Consider the following 21395-nt stretch of genomic DNA (forward strand, 5'->3'; position numbering starts at 1 on the left):
GCAATCTTTTTTTTTTTAAACATTTTTGAATAATGTTGAATAAAACACTTTGAAGAAAAGCTAAAGATAATAAAACTCTAAACTTATAATGTAAGCAGTGCAGACAGGTGCTGAATCTCAGCTGATGTACAATTACAGATCTTTCATATGTATAGGTAAAAAAATAATCAATTTGTGATTCTAGTTATCACAAAATAGATTTTACATTGAGCACTAAGCAAATATATACAGTACAATATTTTATAAAACAAGTTCAAATCTAATGTCTTGAATTACATTGAAAGGAATGTTACATTCTAAACCTACTTTTTTAAAGAAAGTAGACAAAGCCCAGTGTTTGGGTCTTTAATACACCTCTCCACAAGCTGCAGGTATGTGAGGTTTTCCTGTGTATTGGGATCAAAGAAGCCTTTGGTGTCATCATCTGGATCAGACAGGATCCTGTTCATCTCCTCATCAAAGTATCCTCTTTGATACGCTACTTCCACAGGTACACGATGGCTGTGCACAGGATCAATGATTCCTCCAGTAGCGATCTGAGCTTCTAGAAGACGAATGCCATGGTCCTTCACAATGAGATCTTTCTTCAAGGCTTGGAACAAAGATATTGTTTTTCCATCATAGGGATCTGTGTAGCCAGTGACTGCCCGCTCGGCAGACAGCAGTTTGCTTTTCCATTCCATCCCAACAATCCCTTCAGCTACTGCCTGTTCCACTGACAGTTTTTTATTTCTTACTGGATCAATCATGAAGCCAGTCGCAGCCTGGGCTTCAAGCAAAACCAGAGATGTTCCAGGAGTCAGAAGTCCCCTGTTTTTGGCTTCAAAGATGCTCATGGTCTGTTTGGTAGACTGGACAAATACACCAGCAATGCTATTGGTTCCTTGCAGGTATTTTCTGACAGACTCCATTTCACTCACACGATTAACAGATATTTTACCAGAGGTTAGCTCGTCATATATTTCCTTAGTAATGATTTTGGATTTTAGCATCTCATCAGCACTCACATCCTTTCTGATACCTTGGAAGTTGGTATTTTCGGTTGTTTCTGTTGTCATTGCTGTTGTGGTTCTTGTGGTTTTAATGGTTGTACTGTAAGTTTCTGATTGTTGTGATATCAGTGTCAGAATAATTTCCATTAACTTTTCAATAGATATTGTGCCAGATTTGAACTGTTGTATGAGATCTCTTCTTTTTTCTTCTGAGATATATTCTGAGTAGATCAGATCCCAAAGAGATACCAGCTGTCCTTGGAATTTGCCTCCTGCTTTATTTGTAGTTGTAGACTTGAGGATATTTTTAGTCTGTTCATCGATAAAGAAATAGTACTCGCCCTTTTTTACAATGACGAGGAGGCTCAGACCAGTGTTTGGGTCTTTAATACACCTCTCCACAAGCTGCAGGTATGTGAGGTTTTCCTGTGTATTGGGATCAAAGAAACCTTTGGTGTCATCATCTGGATCAGACAGGATCCTGTTCATCTCCTCATCAAAGTATCCTCTTTGGTACGCCACCTCCACAGGAACCCGATGGCTGTGCACAGGATCAATGATTCCTCCAGTAGCGATCTGAGCTTCTAGAAGACGAATGCCATGGTCCTTCACAATGAGATCTTTCTTCAAGGCTTGGAACAAAGATATTGTTTTTCCATCATAGGGATCTGTGTAGCCAGTGACTGCCCGCTCGGCAGACAGCAGTTTGTTTTTCAATTCCATCCCAACAATCCCTTCAGCTACTGCTTGTTCCACTGACAGTTTTTTGTTTCTTACTGGATCAATCATGAAGCCAGTGGCAGCCTGGGCTTCAAGCAAAACCAGAGATGTTCCAGGAGTCAGAAGTCCCCTGTTTTTGGCCTCAAAGATGCTCATGGTCTGTTTGGTAGACTGGACAAATACACCAGCAATGCTATTGGTTCCTTGCAGGTATTTTCTGACAGACTCCATTTCACTCACACGATTAACAGATATTTTACCAGAGGTTAGCTCGTCGTAGATTTCCTTAGTAATGATTTTGGATTTTAGCATCTCATCTGCACTCACGTCCTTTCTGATACCTTGGAATTTCGTATTTTCATCTGTTTCAGTTGTTGTTGCTGTTGTGGTTATTGTGGTTTTAATGGTTGTGGTGTAAGTTTCTGATTGTTGTGATATCAGTGTCAAAACAATGTCCATTAACTTTTCAATAGATATTGTGCCAGATTTGAACTGTTGTATGAGATCTCTTCTTTTTTCTTCTGAGATATATTCTGAGTAGATCAGATCCCAAAGAGACACCAGCTGCCCTTGGAATTTGCCTCCTGCTTTATTTGTAGTTGTAGACTTGAGGATATTTTTTGTCTGTTCATCGATAAAGAAATAGTACTCGCCCTTTTTTACAATTACGAGGAGGCTCAGACCAGTGTTTGGGTCTTTAATACACCTCTCTACAAGCTGCAGGTATGTGAGGTTTTCCTGTGTATTGGGATCAAAGAAGCCTTTGGTGTCATCATCTGGATCAGACAGGATCCTGTTCATCTCCTCATCAAAGTATCCTCTTTGGTATGCCACCTCCACAGGAACCCGATGGCTGTGCACAGGATCAATGATTCCTCCAGTAGCGATCTGAGCTTCTAGAAGACGAATGCCATGGTCCTTCACAATGAGATCTTTCTTCAAGGCTTGGAACAAAGATATTGTTTTTCCATCATATGGATCTGTGTAGCCAGTGACTGCCCGCTCGGCAGACAGCAGTTTGCTTTTCAACTCATTCCCAACAAGCTTTTCAGCTACTGCTTGTTCCACTGACAGTTTTTTGTTTCTTACTGGATCAATCATGAAGCCAGTGGCAGCCTGGGCTTCAAGCAAAACCAGAGATGTTCCAGGAGTCAGAAGTCCCCTGTTTTTGGCTTCAAAGATGCTCATGGTCTGTTTGGTAGACTGGACAAATACACCAGCAATGCTATTGGTTCCTTGCAGGTATTTTCTGACAGACTCCATTTCACTCACACGATTAACAGATATTTTACCAGAGGTTAGCTCGTCGTATATTTCCTTAGTAATGATTTTGGATTTTAGCATCTCATCGGCACTCACGCCCTTTCTGATACCTTGGAAGTTGGTATTTTCATCTGTTTCAGTTGTTGTTGCTGTTGTGGTGGTTATTGTGGTTTTAATGGTTGTACTGTAAGTTTCTGATTGTTGTGATATCAGTGTCAGAATAATTTCCATTAACTTTTCAATAGATATTGTGCCAGATTTGAACTGTTGTATCAGATCTCTTCTTTTTTCTTCTGAGATATATTCTGAGTAGATCAGATCCCAAAGAGACACCAGCTGCCCTTGGAATTTGCCTCCTGCTTTATTTGTAGTTGTAGACTTGAGGATATTTTTTGTCTGTTCATCGATAAAGAAATAGTACTCGCCCTTTTTTACAATGACGAGGAGGCTCAGACCAGTGTTTGGGTCTTTAATACACCTCTCCACAAGCTGCAGGTATGTGAGGTTTTCCTGTGTATTGGGATCAAAGAAGCCTTTGGTGTCATCATCTGGATCAGACAGGATCCTGTTCATCTCCTCATCAAAGTATCCTCTTTGATACGCTACTTCCACAGGTACACGATGGCTGTGCACAGGATCAATGATTCCTCCAGTAGCGATCTGAGCTTCTAGAAGACGAATGCCATGGTCCTTCACAATGAGATCTTTCTTCAAGGCTTGGAACAAAGATATTGTTTTTCCATCATAGGGATCTGTGTAGCCAGTGACTGCCCGCTCGGCAGACAGCAGTTTGCTTTTCCATTCCATCCCAACAAGCTTTTCAGCTACTGCTTGTTCTACTGACAATTTTTTGTTTCTTACTGGATCAATCATGAAGCCAGTGGCAGCCTGGGCTTCAAGCAAAACCAGAGATGTTCCAGGAGTCAGAAGTCCCCTGTTTTTGGCTTCAAAGATGCTCATGGTCTGTTTGGTAGACTGGACAAATACACCAGCAATGCTATTGGTTCCTTGCAGGTATTTTCTGACAGACTCCATTTCACTCACACGATTAACAGATATTTTACCAGAGGTTAGCTCGTCGTATATTTCCTTAGTAATGATTTTGGATTTTAGCATCTCATCAGCACTCACGCCCTTTCTGATACCTTGGAAGTTGGTATTTTCATCTGTTTCAGTTGTTGTTGCTGTTGTGGTTATTGTGGTTTTAATGTTTGTACTGTAAGTTTCTGATTGTTGTGATATCAGTGTCAGAATAATTTCCATTAACTTTTCAATAGATATTGTGCCAGATTTGAACTGTTGTATCAGATCTCTTCTTTTTTCTTCTGAGATATATTCTGAGTAGATCAGATCCCAAAGAGACACCAGCTGCCCTTGGAATTTGCCTCCTGCTTTATTTGTAGTTGTAGACTTGAGGATATTTTTTGTCTGTTCATCGATAAAGAAATAGTACTCGCCCTTTTTTACAATTACGAGGAGGCTCAGACCAGTGTTTGGGTCTTTAATACACCTCTCTACAAGCTGCAGGTATGTGAGGTTTTCCTGTGTATTGGGATCAAAGAAGCCTTTGGTGTCATCATCTGGATCAGACAGGATCCTGTTCATCTCCTCATCAAAGTATCCTCTTTGGTATGCCACCTCCACAGGAACCCGATGGCTGTGCACAGGATCAATGATTCCTCCAGTAGCGATCTGAGCTTCTAGAAGACGAATGCCATGGTCCTTCACAATGAGATCTTTCTTCAAGGCTTGGAACAAAGATATTGTTTTTCCATCATATGGATCTGTGTAGCCAGTGACTGCCCGCTCGGCAGACAGCAGTTTGCTTTTCAATTCCATCCCAACAAGCTTTTCAGCTACTGCCTGTTCCACTGACAGTTTTTTATTTCTTACTGGATCAATCATGAAGCCAGTGGCAGCCTGGGCTTCAAGCAAAACCAGAGATGTTCCAGGAGTCAGAAGTCCCCTATTTTTGGCTTCAAAGATGCTCATGGTCTGTTTGGTAGACTGGACAAATACACCAGCAATGCTATTGGTTCCTTGCAGGTATTTTCTGACAGACTCCATTTCACTCACACGATTAACAGATATTTTACCAGAGGTTAGCTCGTCGTATATTTCCTTAGTAATGATTTTGGATTTTAGCATCTCATCGGCACTCACGCCCTTTCTGATACCTTGGAAGTTGGTATTTTCATCTGTTTCAGTTGTTGTTGCTGTTGTGGTTATTGTGGTTTTAATGGTTGTACTGTAAGTTTCTGATTGTTGTGATATCAGTGTCAGAACAATTTCCATCAACTTTTCAATAGATATTGTGCCAGATTTGAACTGTTGTATCAGATCTCTTCTTTTTTCTTCTGAGATATATTCTGAGTAGATCAGATCCCAAAGAGACACCAGCTGCCCTTGGTATTTGCCTCCTGCTTTATTTGTAGTTGTAGACTTGAGGATATTTTTTGTCTGTTCATCGATAAAGAAATAGTACTCTCCCTTTTTTACAATGACGAGGAGGCTCAGACCAGTGTTTGGGTCTTTAATACACCTCTCCACAAGCTGCAGGTATGTGAGGTTTTCCTGTGTATTGGGATCAAAGAAGCCTTTGGTGTCATCATCTGGATCAGACAGGATCCTGTTCATCTCCTCATCAAAGTATCCTCTTTGATACGCTACTTCCACAGGTACACGATGGCTGTGCACAGGATCAATGATTCCTCCAGTAGCGATCTGAGCTTCTAGAAGACGAATGCCATGGTCCTTCACAATGAGATCTTTCTTCAAGGCTTGGAACAAAGATATTGTTTTTCCATCATGGGGATCTGTGTAGCCAGTGACTGCCCGCTCGGCAGACAGCAGTTTGTTTTTCAATTCCATCCCAACAAGCTTTTCAGCTACTGCTTGTTCTACTGACAATTTTTTGTTTCTTACTGGATCAATCATGAAGCCAGTGGCAGCCTGGGCTTCAAGCAAAACCAGAGATGTTCCAGGAGTCAGAAGTCCCCTGTTTTTGGCTTCAAAGATGCTCATGGTCTGTTTGGTAGACTGGACAAATACACCAGCAATGCTATTAGTTCCTTGCAGGTATTTTCTGACAGACTCCATTTCACTCACACGATTAACAGATATTTTACCAGAGGTTAGCTCGTCGTATATTTCCTTAGTAATGATTTTGGATTTTAGCATCTCATCGGCACTCACATCCTTTCTGATACCTTGGAAGTTGGTATTTTCATCTGTTTCAGTTGTTGTTGCTGTTGTGGTTATTGTGGTTTTAATGGTTGTACTGTAAGTTTCTGATTGTTGTGATATCAGTGTCAGAATCATTTCCATTAACTTTTCAATAGATATTGTGCCAGATTTGAACTGTTGTATGAGATCTCTTCTTTTTTCTTCTGAGATATATTTTGAGTAGATCAGATCCCAAAGAGACACCAGCTGCCCTTGGAATTTGCCTCCTGCTGAATTTGTAGTTGTAGACTTGAGGATATTTTTTGTCTGTTCATCGATAAAGAAATAGTGCTCGCCCTTTTTTACAATGACGAGGAGGCTCAGACCAGTGTTTGGGTCTTTAATACACCGCTCCACAAGCTGCAAGTATGTGAGGTTTTCCTGTGTATTGGGATCAAAGAAGCCTTTGGTGTCATCATCTGAATCAGACAGGATCCTGTTCATCTCCTCATCAAAGTATCCTCTTTGATATGCTACTTCCACAGGTACACGATGGCTGTGCACAGGATCAATGATTCCTCCAGTAGCGATCTGAGCTTCTAGAAGACGAATGCCATGGTCCTTCACAATGAGATCTTTCTTCAAGGCTTGGAACAAAGATATTGTTTTTCCATCATATGGATCTGTGTAGCCAGTGACTGCCCGCTCGGCAGACAGCAGTTTGCTTTTCCATTCCATCCCAACAATCCCTTCAGCTACTGCCTGTTCCACTGACAGTTTTTTGTTTCTTACTGGATCAATCATGAAGCCAGTGGCAGCCTGGGCCTCAAGCAAAACCAGAGATGTTCCAGGAGTCAGAAGTCCTCTATTTTTGGCCTCACAGATGCTCATGGTCTGTTTGGTAGACTGCACAAATACACCAGCAATGCAGTTTGTTGCCCCAAGGTATTTTTGAATCGATTCCATTTGGTCAATGTCTGCATCATCTACTTCATCATTTATAAGCTTGCTAAATATTTCTTTTGAGATGATTTTTGATTCAAACAGTTCACTTGCTGATACTTGTCTTCTCAATCCTTTAAATGAATGCTTTTTTGTAGTTGTTTCAATTATCAATGCTGTCACCATTTCTGTTATCTCCTCTATTGACAGAATTTTGTTTTTGTATTGGTCAAGTAACTCTTTCCTTTTTTCTGCAGTAATGTACTCTGACTGTAGCAAATCCCAGAGCAAAACCCGTCTGCCTTCAAACTTCCCAGCATTAATGATCACTGATTTCTGTTTAAAGACATTAACTACATGTTCATCATTGTAGGTTGAGCTTTCAACTCTTTTTTCAGGTATGGACAGCAGTAACAGACCTTTGGTCGAATCCCTTACACATTTCTTCATGAGATCAGTATAAGTAAGATGTTCTTTTGTGTTGGGGTCTGAAAACTCTTTTTCATAACCACTTGGATTCTCCAGAAGCTCTTTGGTTTTGTTATCCAAGAATCCCTGGACTATTGCCCACTGAATTGGCATTCGGTAGCTTTCAATTGGATTAATTATTCCACCCGTGGCAAGCTGTGCATCCAAAAGATTCAGTCCATGGTTTTGCGGCATGAGACCTTTTTTCATTGCTTGATATAAGGATATCTGCTCATTTGTGAATGGGTCTGTGAATCCAGTGACCGCACATTCAGCCAGAAGTAAGTGCTCTAATAGCTCTGGCCCAATAAGCTGAACTTTAGCAGCCTCCACAACTGAGTGATATTCATTTCTAATTGGATCAATAACATATCCAGTTGCTGCCTGAGCCTCGAGCAACATAAGGGCTGCATCAGAACTGAGTAATCCTTCAGTTTTTGCCGTGTATAAACTTAATACTTTTCCTGATGGATGAAGCTTTACTCCTGCAATACTTCCAGTGCCTTTCAAACACCTTTGTACAGATTCAAGATTAACCACACTTTCTAGTGTTGCCTTTTCATCTTGCAGATCCTTAAGAGTTTTGGTTTCAATGATTCCAGCATCATGTAGTTGTTGCACCGAAACAGGTTTTCTTATGCCCATTATTGTTTGAGTTGCTTCTTTCTGTTCCAGTTTTTGGACAGTCGTGGTGACCATTGTGACAACATCCGTGATACTTGTCTTGCCCAAACGATATTGTTCAAAGCACTGTTGCCTCTGTTCATCAGTAAAGTATGCAGAGTGAATTACCTCCCAAAGAGATGGTGATTTTCCAGAGAAACGCCCAACGGTAATATCAACTTTATTTTTCACAAAGTGTTCCTTAATCTCAGCATCTGAAAGAATACCTTGTGTTTTTTCTTGTGTTTTTCCTTTTTCAGTGAGTGGAAGGAGGTAAAGGCCGGTATCAGGATCCTTGATGCATCGTGTCATCATTTCCATGTAGGTAAGGTTTTCTTTTGTGTTAGGATCAAAAAATCCTTTGGTGTCATCACTTGCATCGGCAAGAATCTGGTTTAGTTCAGCATCAAAATAACCCTTGCTAAAAGCAACTTCAAGTGGCAAATGTAAACATGTTATGGGATCTATGATACCACCTGTAGCAATTTGGGCTTCCAGCAGACGTATCCCATGCTGTTTAACAATTAAATCTTTTTTAATGGCTTCAAAAAGTGATATTTTCTTGCCAGTGTATGGGTCTTGGTACCCAGTCACCGCTCTCTCAGCAGCCAGAAGTTTTTCATAAAACTCTGGAGGAATGACTTTCTGTTTCAAGGCCTCCTCGGTAGAAAGTTTTTTGTTCTGTACTGGATCAATAATAAACCCAGTGGCTGCTTGTGCTTCAAGAAGACACAAGGCAGTTCCACGGGTAAGAAGTCCTTCTTTTTGAGCTTGATAGATGCTCATTTTCTGATTAGACTTTTGGACTATTACACCTGCTACACTGCTTGTTCCTCTGAGGAAATTCTTCACAGTGGCTCTCTCAAGAAGATCTTCGATTGTTAGCTTTCCATCAATTAAATCTTTGTATGTTTGTTCATCTATTATTCCCAAATTCAGCAGCTCAACAATGGAGACTTTTTCTCTAAGACCATCTACTTGGAGATCAACATTTCTTTGTACTTCCTTGCTCTCAATGATTTCTGTGGTTATGTTAAGGAGTTCTTCAATTGTGATTGTTTTTGATTTGTATCGTTTGATCAGCTCCTGTCTTTTCTCCTCAATTAAATATTCAGAGTTGATCAGATCCCAAAGTGTCACTCTTTTGTTGCTGAATCTGCCATATCTCACAGTGACGGACGTGGTTTGGAATGCCTCTTTGGTGCTGTCCTCCATCTTGATTCTTGTGTCTTTCTTTTTGATTGGCAAAAGGCAAAGGCCTGTGCTTGGGTCAGTGATGCATCTGGACATTAACTGCATATAAGTAAGATTTTCATGAGTGTTTGGGTCAAAGAATCCTTTTGTGTCATCAGTTGGATCATTGAGAACCTGATTCATTTCTGTATCAAAGTATCCACGTTTGTAAGCAATATGAACTGGAATGCGATGGCTATTTACAGGATCAATGATGCCTCCTGTGGCAATCTGGGCCTCTAGCAGACGTATGCCATGGTCTTTCACAATTAAATCTTTCTGCAGTGCCTGGAACAAAGAGATTTTTTTGCCAGTGTAAGGATCATTGTAACCGGTAACTGCCTTTTCTGCTGAGCATAGTTTGGCATGAAAATCTGCCCCAACTACTCGTGCCTTTACAGCTTCATCCACGGAGAACTTTCGATTAGCAATTGGATCAATGATGAATCCTGTTGCTGCTTGGGCTTCCAGAAGAATAAGTGATGTTCCTGGCCTCAGAATTCCTTTTTGTTTGGCTTGATAGATTGACATTATTTGGGAGTCAGGAAGCAGGACACCAGCAATGCTTTGTTTACCTTGTAGGTACATTTGCACAGTTTCATTCTCTATAACATCTTTTACAGTTGTTTTTCCTGTTTTTAGGTTTTCAAGATCATTTGTAGTAAGGATGTCTGCCTCGAAAAGCTGGTCTGCGCTTACATTTTCCCTTATACCTTCAAAAACTACACTGGTCATTTTCACTGACTCTTCAGTTATTTCGAGGACTCTGGTGATTATATCTTCAATTGTGAGTGTTTTGTTTTTGTATCCCTGGATGATATCTTGCCTTTGCTCTTCAGTAAAATATTCAGACATAAGTAATTCCCAGAGCGAAACAGTCATCCCCATGTACTTGCCGCATGTTACTTTTACCATGACACCCTTAAAGACTTTTTTGATGTCGTAGCCAATGAATGTGTGATTCAGACTTCCTGACTTATCCTCAATGGGCAGCAATGTAAGCCCTGTAGAGGGGTCAACGACACAACGATCCATCAGTTGCAGATACGTAAGGTTTTCCTTTGTGTTCGGATCAAAGAATCCTTTAGTGTCATCTCCAGAGTCCTCAAGGATGGTGTTCATTTCCTCATCAAAGAAGCCACGGTTGTATGCGACATCCACGGGAACCCTGTGACTATGTATAGGATCAATAATTCCTCCAGTTGCAATTTGTGCCTCAAGCAAACGAATTCCATGTTCTTTCACGATCAGGTCCTTTTTTAGAGCTTGGAAAAGGGAAATGGTTTCACCAGTGTATGGATCTTTGTAACCTGTGACTGCACGTTCTGCTGCAAGCAATTTTGCATGGTACTCTGGTCCCACAAGTTTTTGTTTAATAGCATCATCTACATTTAACCTCTTGTTTTCTACAGGATCGATCATGTATCCGGTTGCAGCTTGTGCTTCTAGCAGAATCAGTGCAGAACCAGGCATGATTATTCCTTGTCGCATTGCCTGATAGATGCTCATTTTCTTATTAGAGGAGAGCACAGCTACTCCCCCAATGCTCTCTTTACCTTCCAGATATTCCTTCACTGTCTCCATTAACATCACATCTTGGGCCGTCGTTTTGCCATTTTCCAGATTGTCATATGTCTGTTGGTCAATTACTTTTGATGACAGGAGCTCTTTGGAGGTTACACCTCTGCGAAGGCCTTTGAATGTTATATAGATTGGAAACAGCATTAAGCCTGTTTCTGGGGCTACAGTGCATTTCTTTATCAGTAATGAATAAGTGATGTTTTCCTTTGAGTTTGGGTCATAAAAAACTTTTAGAGCATCCTTTTGGTCTTTAAACAGTTCTTTGTCGTAGTGACCTCTCTCGTAGGCTTGCTCTTCTGTTAAGTAGCACTTTTCTACAGGATCATAGATACCTTTGGCAGAGATCTGTGCTTCTAATAATCTAATGGCATAATCTTTTGGGATCACCTCCTTCTGCATGGCCTGGAAGAGTGAGATTGGTTGGTTGGTGTAAGGATCAGCATAGCCCTCGATGGCCTTCTCTGCAAATTGAAGCTTCTCTTTCATTTCACGTCCCACAATCTCTTCCTTGACTGCTTCGTTGACAGATAACTTTCGGTTTTTGATGGGATCGATGATTCCTCCGGTCGCACCCTGAGCTTCTAACAGGGCCAAACATGTTCCTTGATTCAGCAAGCGCTTCTTGTAGGCTTGGTATATTGTGATGGTTTCATTGGAGTGCTCAAGAAACACACCAGCTACTATCCCTTGAGAATTTCCACTTTCCTGCCCCGGCATTTTTGAGGATTTTGCTGGCACCTAGGACTGTGAACAACATAAAAAAGCATCAGTTAAATGAAACAATAACTAATTATGCATTTAAATAAAAGCTGAACAGGTTGTATAATCTTATGTAACTGTGTCTTTCGTATTTTTTAACCATAACTATAGAAACATCATAAAATGCCACTAGTTCAGCTACACAAAACTACAATTGAGTGCTTTATTAAAACCTGTGATTATCTGACATTAAAATCTAACAAAGACACACTTCATGTCTCTATGACCTGTCCAGACAAGAGAAATGCCTTGAACATTACATAATCCAGAGGCTAATAAACCTTGTAAACAAGGCAAACTGGAAATACTGGATGTGGTTGTAGTCTTAAAGAATGTTATCTAAGTCAGATTAAACCGTCAGTGGCCCATGAAAAGACTTTTCACTTGTCACTAACACAAACACAAAAGGTGTAAGAATTACAGGTGTACTGAAGCAAATAAGAAAACTCTTCATAACATAATTCTGCACTCTCGGAGAAAATGTAAAAAAGTTGTTATTGGGAAAGTACCTTTTTAAAAGTCCTAATATGTACTATTTTGGTACAAATATGTACCTTTGAAAGAGGACTATGTACCTTTTGGGTACAAAAGTGTACTTTTTGAAAAGGAACCACCCCAGGGCCGTAGCGGCTGGTGACTGCTCATCTGAGGGGTGCAAATTCAAAATGTGTTCGGAGTGTCATGTATGTTGCCTGTGTTTTGAAAATATGTGTTTGTGGCATCATGTGAACCATGTGCATAACGTGTCACCTGCTGCACACGCATCAAAACCGTTTATGATAAAAGAGACGCTCACGTTCACAAAATACACGCAAGACACTCACTTAACAGTAAACTCTGCAAATGCGAGCATCTGTTTTATCATAAACCCTTTAGACGTGTCTGAGGCAGGCACTTATTTTGACAAGTCACGTGATGCACATGGGATACTTGACGCGCAGAACACATGTTTTGAAGTTACGAGCCACACGCATGACGGGCTACATACATGTTGTGATGAACTCGAAAAAAACAGAAGTCACTGGCCGCCACTGCCCAACTTTTGTACCTTTTTTAAAAGTATGCTAATTAATACTTCATGCTATTTAATTATAGCCACTGTAGTAGTTGTTAAAGGGATATTTTGAGAAATGATGGTGAACACACAGCAGTAAGTGACCATTGACTTCCATAGTAGGAAAAAAATATTTTGGAAGTATTGTGATAGATGACGAAGAAAATATTTTGATAAATGATGGTAAGCACACAGTTGATGGAACCCATTAAATTCCATCATATTTTTTTATTCCTACTTTGGAAGTCTATGGTCCCTATCTGCTGTGTGTTTACCATCATTTCTCAAAATATCTTCTTTTGTGTTCATCAGAAAAAAGACATTCATACAGGTTAAGAACAACATGAGGATGAGTAAATGATGACAGAATTTTCATTTTAAAGTGAACTTTCCTTTTAATAGTAATTTTGTGAGGCATGTAATTCAAAAGGCTTTCCCTGTCAACACACACAAATCTAAATACTTTCTTAAATTCCTCTCTTTTTCACTTTCTTTGGAGAATGGCCAAATATGTTACAACTGAAAGTAGGTGGCTAGTTCAAAGGTGCTTAGCACCAAAGCTTGTTAATACAATGTGTACAGTAGATCCATTTATCAAAACTCAAATATTGAATTAGAAAGATGACAGCAGATCTTAACTACACCACCAACTTCTGACCAATGGTTGAACAGAGACATGTTTAGTACCTCTTATAAATATCTAGGCTACCTGTACCAGTATGTAATTATACAGTGAATAAATATTTAATATGTACAGAAATGTTCTGCAACATTTTCTTCGTCATTGAATAAAAACAAGAGCTAAAAATTCTAACAAAAATGTTACACTGAAAAAAAATGATTCGTTGAATTTAATAAAAATTTTAAGGTAAGTGGTTGCAATCAATTTATTTAAGCTACATTTAAACAACAATTTTATATTTTATTTTACGTTACTAATCTTTTTTGTTTAAATGTAGCTTAAATAAATAGATTGCAACCACTTCCTTTAAAATTAAATTTAAAATTGATTAAATTCAATGAATCATTTTTTTTCAGTGTAGGAAACAACTGCCTTAAAAAACTGTGCATAAACACTATTGGAATATTTATCCAAATGCACATACAAATGCAGCTTTGTTTGTGTCCTACTTAAAATTGTGAAATCTCCATAAACAACTTTATTCTACATTGTGCAAACCATGCTTTAAAGCTCTTTCACAATGATTTGGGCTGCAAATGGTCCCTTTCTGGCTAAAGATGCTTTCACTTTCATCGACATGAGCTGTGTTAGGCATAAACGCTTTTACTATAAAGTAACATTAAAACTTAACCCCATAAGTTTAATGAATGAGCCACTTTTTGTGTCTTAGTAATTTTGTAAGGCAATTTATCAACATGCAAGTACACTCTTAGAATGAATGTGTTAAAAACAACACATTAGTGTTGATTCTGGGACACACTAAATGCATTGCCCCAGAATCCACCAATTTCTGTGTTATTATTGAAACAACACAACTTGTGTTATATTTAACACAAAATCAACACATAATTGGTTGAAATTACACATAATATGATAAATGCTTAATGCACAAAAATGTAAAAAAGTGTAAAAAATTAACACTTTCTAAGAGTGTAATGTTTCAATTACACTTTTATATATACAATGCATTATGAGGTTACTCCTAAATGCCTCTTAAATAGACATTGTAATCAATCAAAACATTTTATAATTATAGCCAGTTTGTCAGTGTTATGTGTTTTAACACACAGTAACATAATACAATATATATGTATTATACACATTAGATAACTACTAAATGCCTAAAATAATGTAAATGTACATATACTTAAAACAATTGGAAAGTAAAGCTCACTGCTTCTCAGAGGTGTGGCTAAATAACTAAACAGATGTTTAACACAACACTTAAGGCACACACAAATCCTTAAGAACAATAAATCAGTGACTTAAAGTTAAAGTCTTACCTCTTTATGGGCTTTTTATTTGAAGTTCCAGTTGGAGACGTGGGTTCCTGTTCCAGGGTTGAGATCATTCAAACACACAACAGACAATCAAGGAAAATGTGAGTGTGCTTGCTTCCTTCTCCGTTTTAATATACTGGTCTGGTAAAACCCCACCCCAGGAACACTCCCCTCTTTCGCTGGAGATAAAACAAATATCCTGCAGCCAAGTTAAGGAATGTCCTGCTACTGACTGTCTTATACACAAAAGCTTGAAGCTGTCACGAAGCTGTCACTTGTAATGATTAACAAAAAGCAAGTCAGCAAAATGTTAAGTTTTGTGTTTGATTACTTAGAAAGTGATGTCAGGTCACTGCAGTAGCCAAATGTTTCTGTGTGTACTTAATAGCTGGCTGACATTTCCGACTGTGGTTGAGCAATCCGTTTTTTTTTCCAATTCGAGCATTTACAGTGTTTGAGGAAATAAAAATGTGTTTATTGCCTTCAAGTTAAAATATTTTTTATAAAGCAAATAGTGTATATTGTGATTCTTATCTATTTGATTCCACAAAAGATTAAGTCTTTAAATGAGATCCTGCTCAACCTGTACTGGTTTATGGGTAAATATCTTTGAGGGTGGTGATGTATACATCAATCCCTGTGTTTCTTTCAAATGATTATGCATTAAGCTGCATTGCAATCTCATGAAAATTACATTTTACAAATCAAGGCTATAATTGAATCAAAGTTTCATATCAGTCATTGATTCAACCTGGATGTCAATCTTTGACATGGCACAAAGTCCTTTAAAGAGGTTATATTTCACATAATGTTCCTTACCTCATGTAGGCTAGTTTTATGTGGAAAATAGTAAATTACAAAGCTTTGGGTCACATTTATTCAGTTTTTATTCATTTATGTGTACACGGTAGGTGTACGTCAAGATTAAATAGTTTGAGCGTTAGACAAATGATTTTATACATATGCCTGTAAAATGCTTTATTCTGATTGGTTGAGAAATGCTCCATGGGATTGTATAATTTTTTGATTGAATCCTGACCTGATCTGACCTGTCAAATATCTTAAAATAACCATCAGAGCAATGTTTGTGGTAACCGCGGTATACACAGAATAATTGACTCCGGTCCTTTGAATGAAAAAAAAATGCACACCCGCGGTGTAACGGCACGTCGCTTCATGTCATGCAGCCTTGGGTGTGCATTATTTTTGTATAATTCAGGGCCTGTCGTCAGTTATTCCTTACATAAAGCAAACAAGACCACACAGTCTGTATATTGTCATTATACTGCACACTATACATTGTCTGATAATACATTGGCTGTAATTTATGTTTATTTATTTATACAGGAATACAATCCAAACTCCCTTTATTCATTGAACCTCACTTAAAGCCTTAGTTACACACATTTAAAGCCTCATTATTACACATAATGTATGTTTGACAATACATATTTGACTAAGTGTGAAACAATTTACTGTGGTCTTGCCAAGTTCCCACATAATATTTAAATAGTTAAAATTTCAAAAGGTTTGTATATAGGACAAAGTGTCAATACTTTCACACAGTTTGTCAAGCAAAACCCTTTTCTAGAGCAAAGGCTGTGCATGCTTCACGTCAGCCCCTCCCCTTGTCACACTCCTTTGCTAAATTTCTACATTGTTTCAATGCTGTGTTAACTAATCTCTGCACAGATATGCGTGAGACACTTTAATTTATAACTGAAGATATAGTATCATGTGTTGAACTAATCCACACCCCGAGGGACAATTTCTCTAAGATTGTTTACGTTTACATGTTCCATACAGGATCTTGTTAATGTTTTACTGCATGTCAAACTGTACCACTTGATGTGTATGTGTGAGAGAAAATGCTGATTTTGATATGTTATAAGTTTTGGTAATCATTAGTTACATGTTCAAACAGCACCAGATTCCTCAGGCTGTCCCGCCTCTCTTTCCGATGCATGACGTCACTTTTACATAAATGCTGACATTTCTGGCCAACTGACAGATGAGGCATGCAAGGTTTGCTCTTAAGAAACAAGGTGTGGATAGTGTCTAAATTCCACTGAGATTCCTTTAACAAAAGAATTTAACACATTTGCTGAGCGGTTTGGGACCACGCCATTGCCACAGGGAAAAGAGGATACGCAGGAACAATACCCAATTATCTTTGATATGTCTATGATACCCTTCTCATTGGGCCTGGGGGTCCAACAATAAAAACATAATAAAAACATCTGGAAACTTTAACTTTATGGTAAACTCACTACATATAGAGGAATGAAGACCCCTCACAGTATTTTTCAGATGTTGATAGATTTGTGGGCTGGGTTGACCCAAATTCATTGATTCTAAATGGAGCAAAGACTGTAGCCCAGTCATTATTCGTGGTAATACCATTGAATAGGACCTAAATATTTCATACACATATTTAAGAGTCCATATAGATCATTTATTATGCTGATTTTTTTTTTCATATTAGCAGCCTATGTTCAAGACTACAGCAGGCTAAAATTGATTGAAGTGAACCAAAGGGTCATTCATTTTATCATGTTTTTTTAATAAAATGTATACATTTTTTTCAATCAGTTTAATAGGATATGGAATCACTGCATGGTATGGAAATTTGAGTGTTCAATTAAAACCAAGACGAGACGACTGTAGGTTGGGAGGATAAACAAACAATACAGGACATGTATGAGGCATCTATCCTCAAGCATGCTAGGAAAATTGTTGCTGATAAGTGAAACGTTTTATATGATGATTTTAATTTGTTACCTTCTGGGGAAAGATTCAAAGTCTAACTTTTGTGCCAAGTGCTATACAAATTGTAATAGGGAGTTTAAGTGAGATTCTGTACACTGTAAAAAAATTAGCTGTAATTATGCAGCTGGTTGCCAGTAACTTACTGTAGCAGATAAAGACTGAAAATGTTTCATGTTCATTTAACTTTGAACAAACTGTTTCCAGTAAATAACATAAATGTAAAATCTACAGTAAGTTACTGGCAGCTAGTTGCCAGTAATACCCATTAATACTGTAATTTCTATGGTAATTTTTTACAGTGTAGTTCAGTTTTGAGAATGTGATGTTTTATTTGTGTTGAGTGAATTGATTTATGTACTGGGTGTGTCATGATCTCCAAGACAAATTTCCCAGTAATGGGACAATAAAGTATATTCTATTTACCTTAAAGGTAAAAATGCATCATGTTGTAGTTTCTTCAAAGTAGTTGCACTGACTAGAGTTTGCAAAAATGCGCAGAAACTCCTGCCATTTTAGCTTGCAAAGCTTCTTGAGGTTTCACCCTGAGATGCTTTTTAACATGATCTCATTTGAAAGTCGGGTTATAGTCATGAAAAATTTGATTAATTTATTTGTGTCCTTGGCACGAAATTCTGCTTTTTTGCGTGCCTTAAGCACGAATGCCTTTTTAGTGTAACTCGCATGAATTTCTATAAATAGTTTTTTGTGTCCGTGGCACGGCTTTCTTTTTTGTGTCATTTTATGTATAGTTTTTACATTTTTTCCACATATTTTTAAATCATCGTCGGTTGGGGTTAGATTTGAGGTTTGGGTTAGGATGTACTTTTATCTATTGGTTTCTACGTTTTTAAAACAATTATCGTCTGGAGTTGGGGTTTAGGTTAGGATTTCTAATGGATGTCAATGGCAAGAAAATATGAAAAAACAAAGAGAAAACAATACATAAAAATGTAAACAAAAAAGAAAGTCGGCAACGGCAAAAAAAAAATATTTTAAAAAAACTATTTCTAGAAATTTGTGCAAGTGACACGAAAAGACATTCATGCTCAAGGCACAAAAGAAGCTGAATTTCGTGCCATGGACACAAATTAATCAAAATTTCTGTGACTATTACACGACTTTCCGTGAGATCAGTCTGCTATTGAAGAAATTCATTTGTGTCTCTTGACAGTAGATAAGGATCATTAGAATGAAAGCATTCATCAGAAAAAAAGATCATCATTATTACACAGAATCATCAGCATTACCAGAAACCAACTTGGCCCAAACTGTGTCACCCTACGGTTTTCTTTATTAATGTATTATATTATTAATGGGTACAAATGTTTGATGTCTTAACCAAATGTCATAGCTTTGCCTCCCAAAAGGTCTGTTTACCGGTTCTGGCTAGATAGGATAATCTATGGTCAAATATCACGAGATGTTGGGTTTAGGGTAAGATTTGGAGGTAGGATTAGGTTGAAAACACGATGAGATTTCAGCTGTATCCCTTCTAGCCACAACCCTGTTTACCCAAAAACAGTGTGGAGAGCAAGTAGAGCAGGATCTCAGTCTCATATTATTCTCAGGCCCTGTTGCAATAGGTGTCACAGTTGAGAAGCAGATGATCAGATAAGTGACTGCATAAAATACAAAGCAGTCTTGCATAGTTTTTAAATCACTTCAATAATCAGGAACGAGTGGGCGAGACAGGATAAAAGGCATTACGACACTTTTAAAACACTGAGAGGTTTCAACAAAAGAAAGTGATATGGGAGAGGCCGGTGTGATTTTTGCATGCATGAACAGCTTTTGCTCAAAAAGCGATGTCATAGTAACACTTTCACTGATATGCAAACACTTGCATATAAACGCAAAAGTTGAGAATAAATTCGGAGGTACTTTTTATGTGCCAAGGTGTACTTTTAGAAAAATTAGACCCCCCGGGCAATCTTTTTGACAGTGTTTGAACAACTTTGAGGATTTTATGTCAACAGTGTTTCATTTTTATTCCGGTATAGGGATACACAACATACAGGGGTGGTTTCCAGGACAGGGATTAGCTTAAACCAGTACTAGGCCTTAGTTTAATGAGGAAATATAACTAGTTTTAACAAGCATGCCTTACTAAAAACATTACTTGTGTACATTTTGTGGCAAAACTAAGTGCAATGATGTATTTTAAAATGTGTCAGTGCAAGATGTTTTCCGTTTGGACTGCTCTTAAATTTATTTTAGTCTAGGACTAGTCTAATCCCTGTCCGGGAAACCGCCCCACAGTGTCTAACATAAAACACTGGTAAATCCAAACGACAACAAACTACTAGAAAATTAGACAATGAATTGCCTACAGATAAAGATAATGTGCAGATGTGTTGTCTATGCTTTAAATTATTTTGCCTTATGATGAAACAAATAAATTCTCACATACACATATACTGTATATGTACAACTGCTCAAGAGTTTAAGTCACTTACTTGCTTTCATTATTTTCCCACTACTTTATAATAATTGTAAAATCATCAAAACTATTGAGTAACACAAATATTACTTTGGAAATTGTGTTGTGACAAAATGGAAATTCTAAATAAATGTAATTAATTTTTAGTATCTTAAGCGTAGCCATCCTTTGGCTAGGATCTCTAATAATAAACTAAGCTGCACCTTATTTGAGGTCAAATATTAGTCAAGACTTGTTTAAGATCATTTTCCATTTAGTTTGGATTGCGGTTTCTTTCATGGGTGAAACAGAAAGTTAATGCCACTGAATTTTGTTTAATGTGAGTTAAGCACCTAAAATTATATATTTGTAAAAATCTTTTAAAAATGAATCTAATGTATATTTTTGAGTCAGGAACATGTGTTTAAAAAGTTTTGTTTATTTGTTTGTTTCCATACATTTGAATGATTTTTCACAATGGTTTTGACAACCAATCATTGTTTATTGGCCAAATAAGTTGTAATGTGCTCCCCGTGTCACGCTGTTCGATTATTTGATAGTAGCATTTAAAATTATAATCCTGAAAATAGTTAAAAATAACTTTACCATAAAACTAACATTTGAAAACTAGAACAAAAAGTATTATAAATTATAGACAACCTTAGCTTGCATTTATTAACACTATATTTAACTTAATGATTTTATTTTATATGGGCATTCATAGCACCCTTTGACTTTCTGGTTACGCCATGTGACCTCTGCAATTTATGTACATTTTATTTATATTTTTATTTCATGTATCAAGATATTTTTATAGTACATAATGCCCTTGGACACATATGCATGTGGTCATTGACCCATATACGTCAGCAAGTACACCCACCTTGTACCTAAAGAGTTCATAATAGTACCAGATATCCATAACTAAATGGTACATACTGTATTACACACCTTTTAAAGGGTACTGCCCCAGTGATAGCTATAGGGACTTTTTTACAATTTTTTTTATGCAGGTCAATATGTGTAACGTTCAATTTACATCAAATCAATGTTTTGAGGTCAACGTTTGATGCCAATTTGATGTCTTTTCAACATTAATAGCCCACTGAGATGTTAGTTAGCCTATTTCAGTCACTGTTTTCCCTATTAGTAATCTCTGTAATGCATCACCTTTCTGTTCATTGTTTATATCCCATTCAATCCAAAGTGGCTAGTAGTCTGACTCCTAAAATATCCAGAATAACAGGAAGCCAGAAAGAGGGTGAGACAGAGAAACAGAACATGTAAAGAAGCAATTCACATTGCCTGTTTATTACACTTCATATGGGTGATTCTCACGAAATCCAGACTTAGAAGGTATCCAGCATTAGATTTTTTAAAAAGCCCTTGAAGGGCTTTTTTGCAC

The 21395-nt window shown here is 37.8% G+C and overlaps 1 protein-coding gene across 1 annotated transcript; it reads right to left on the reverse strand.

Moving 5' to 3' along the window:
* Positions 1-59: 59 nt before the first annotated feature.
* Positions 60-14965, reverse strand: eppk1 (epiplakin 1). Its single transcript, XM_055219072.2, has 2 exons — positions 14806-14965; positions 60-11771 (listed from the first exon to the last, which is right to left on the reverse strand). The coding sequence occupies exon 2, from the start codon at positions 11742-11744 to the stop codon at positions 303-305; it is 11442 nt and encodes a 3813-aa protein (XP_055075047.2). The 5' UTR covers positions 11745-11771; positions 14806-14965; the 3' UTR covers positions 60-302.
* Positions 14966-21395: the final 6430 nt, after the last annotated feature.

This window comes from Misgurnus anguillicaudatus, chromosome 20 (assembly GCF_027580225.2).
Source record: "Misgurnus anguillicaudatus chromosome 20, ASM2758022v2, whole genome shotgun sequence".
NCBI classification, from domain to species: domain Eukaryota; kingdom Metazoa; phylum Chordata; class Actinopteri; order Cypriniformes; family Cobitidae; genus Misgurnus; species Misgurnus anguillicaudatus.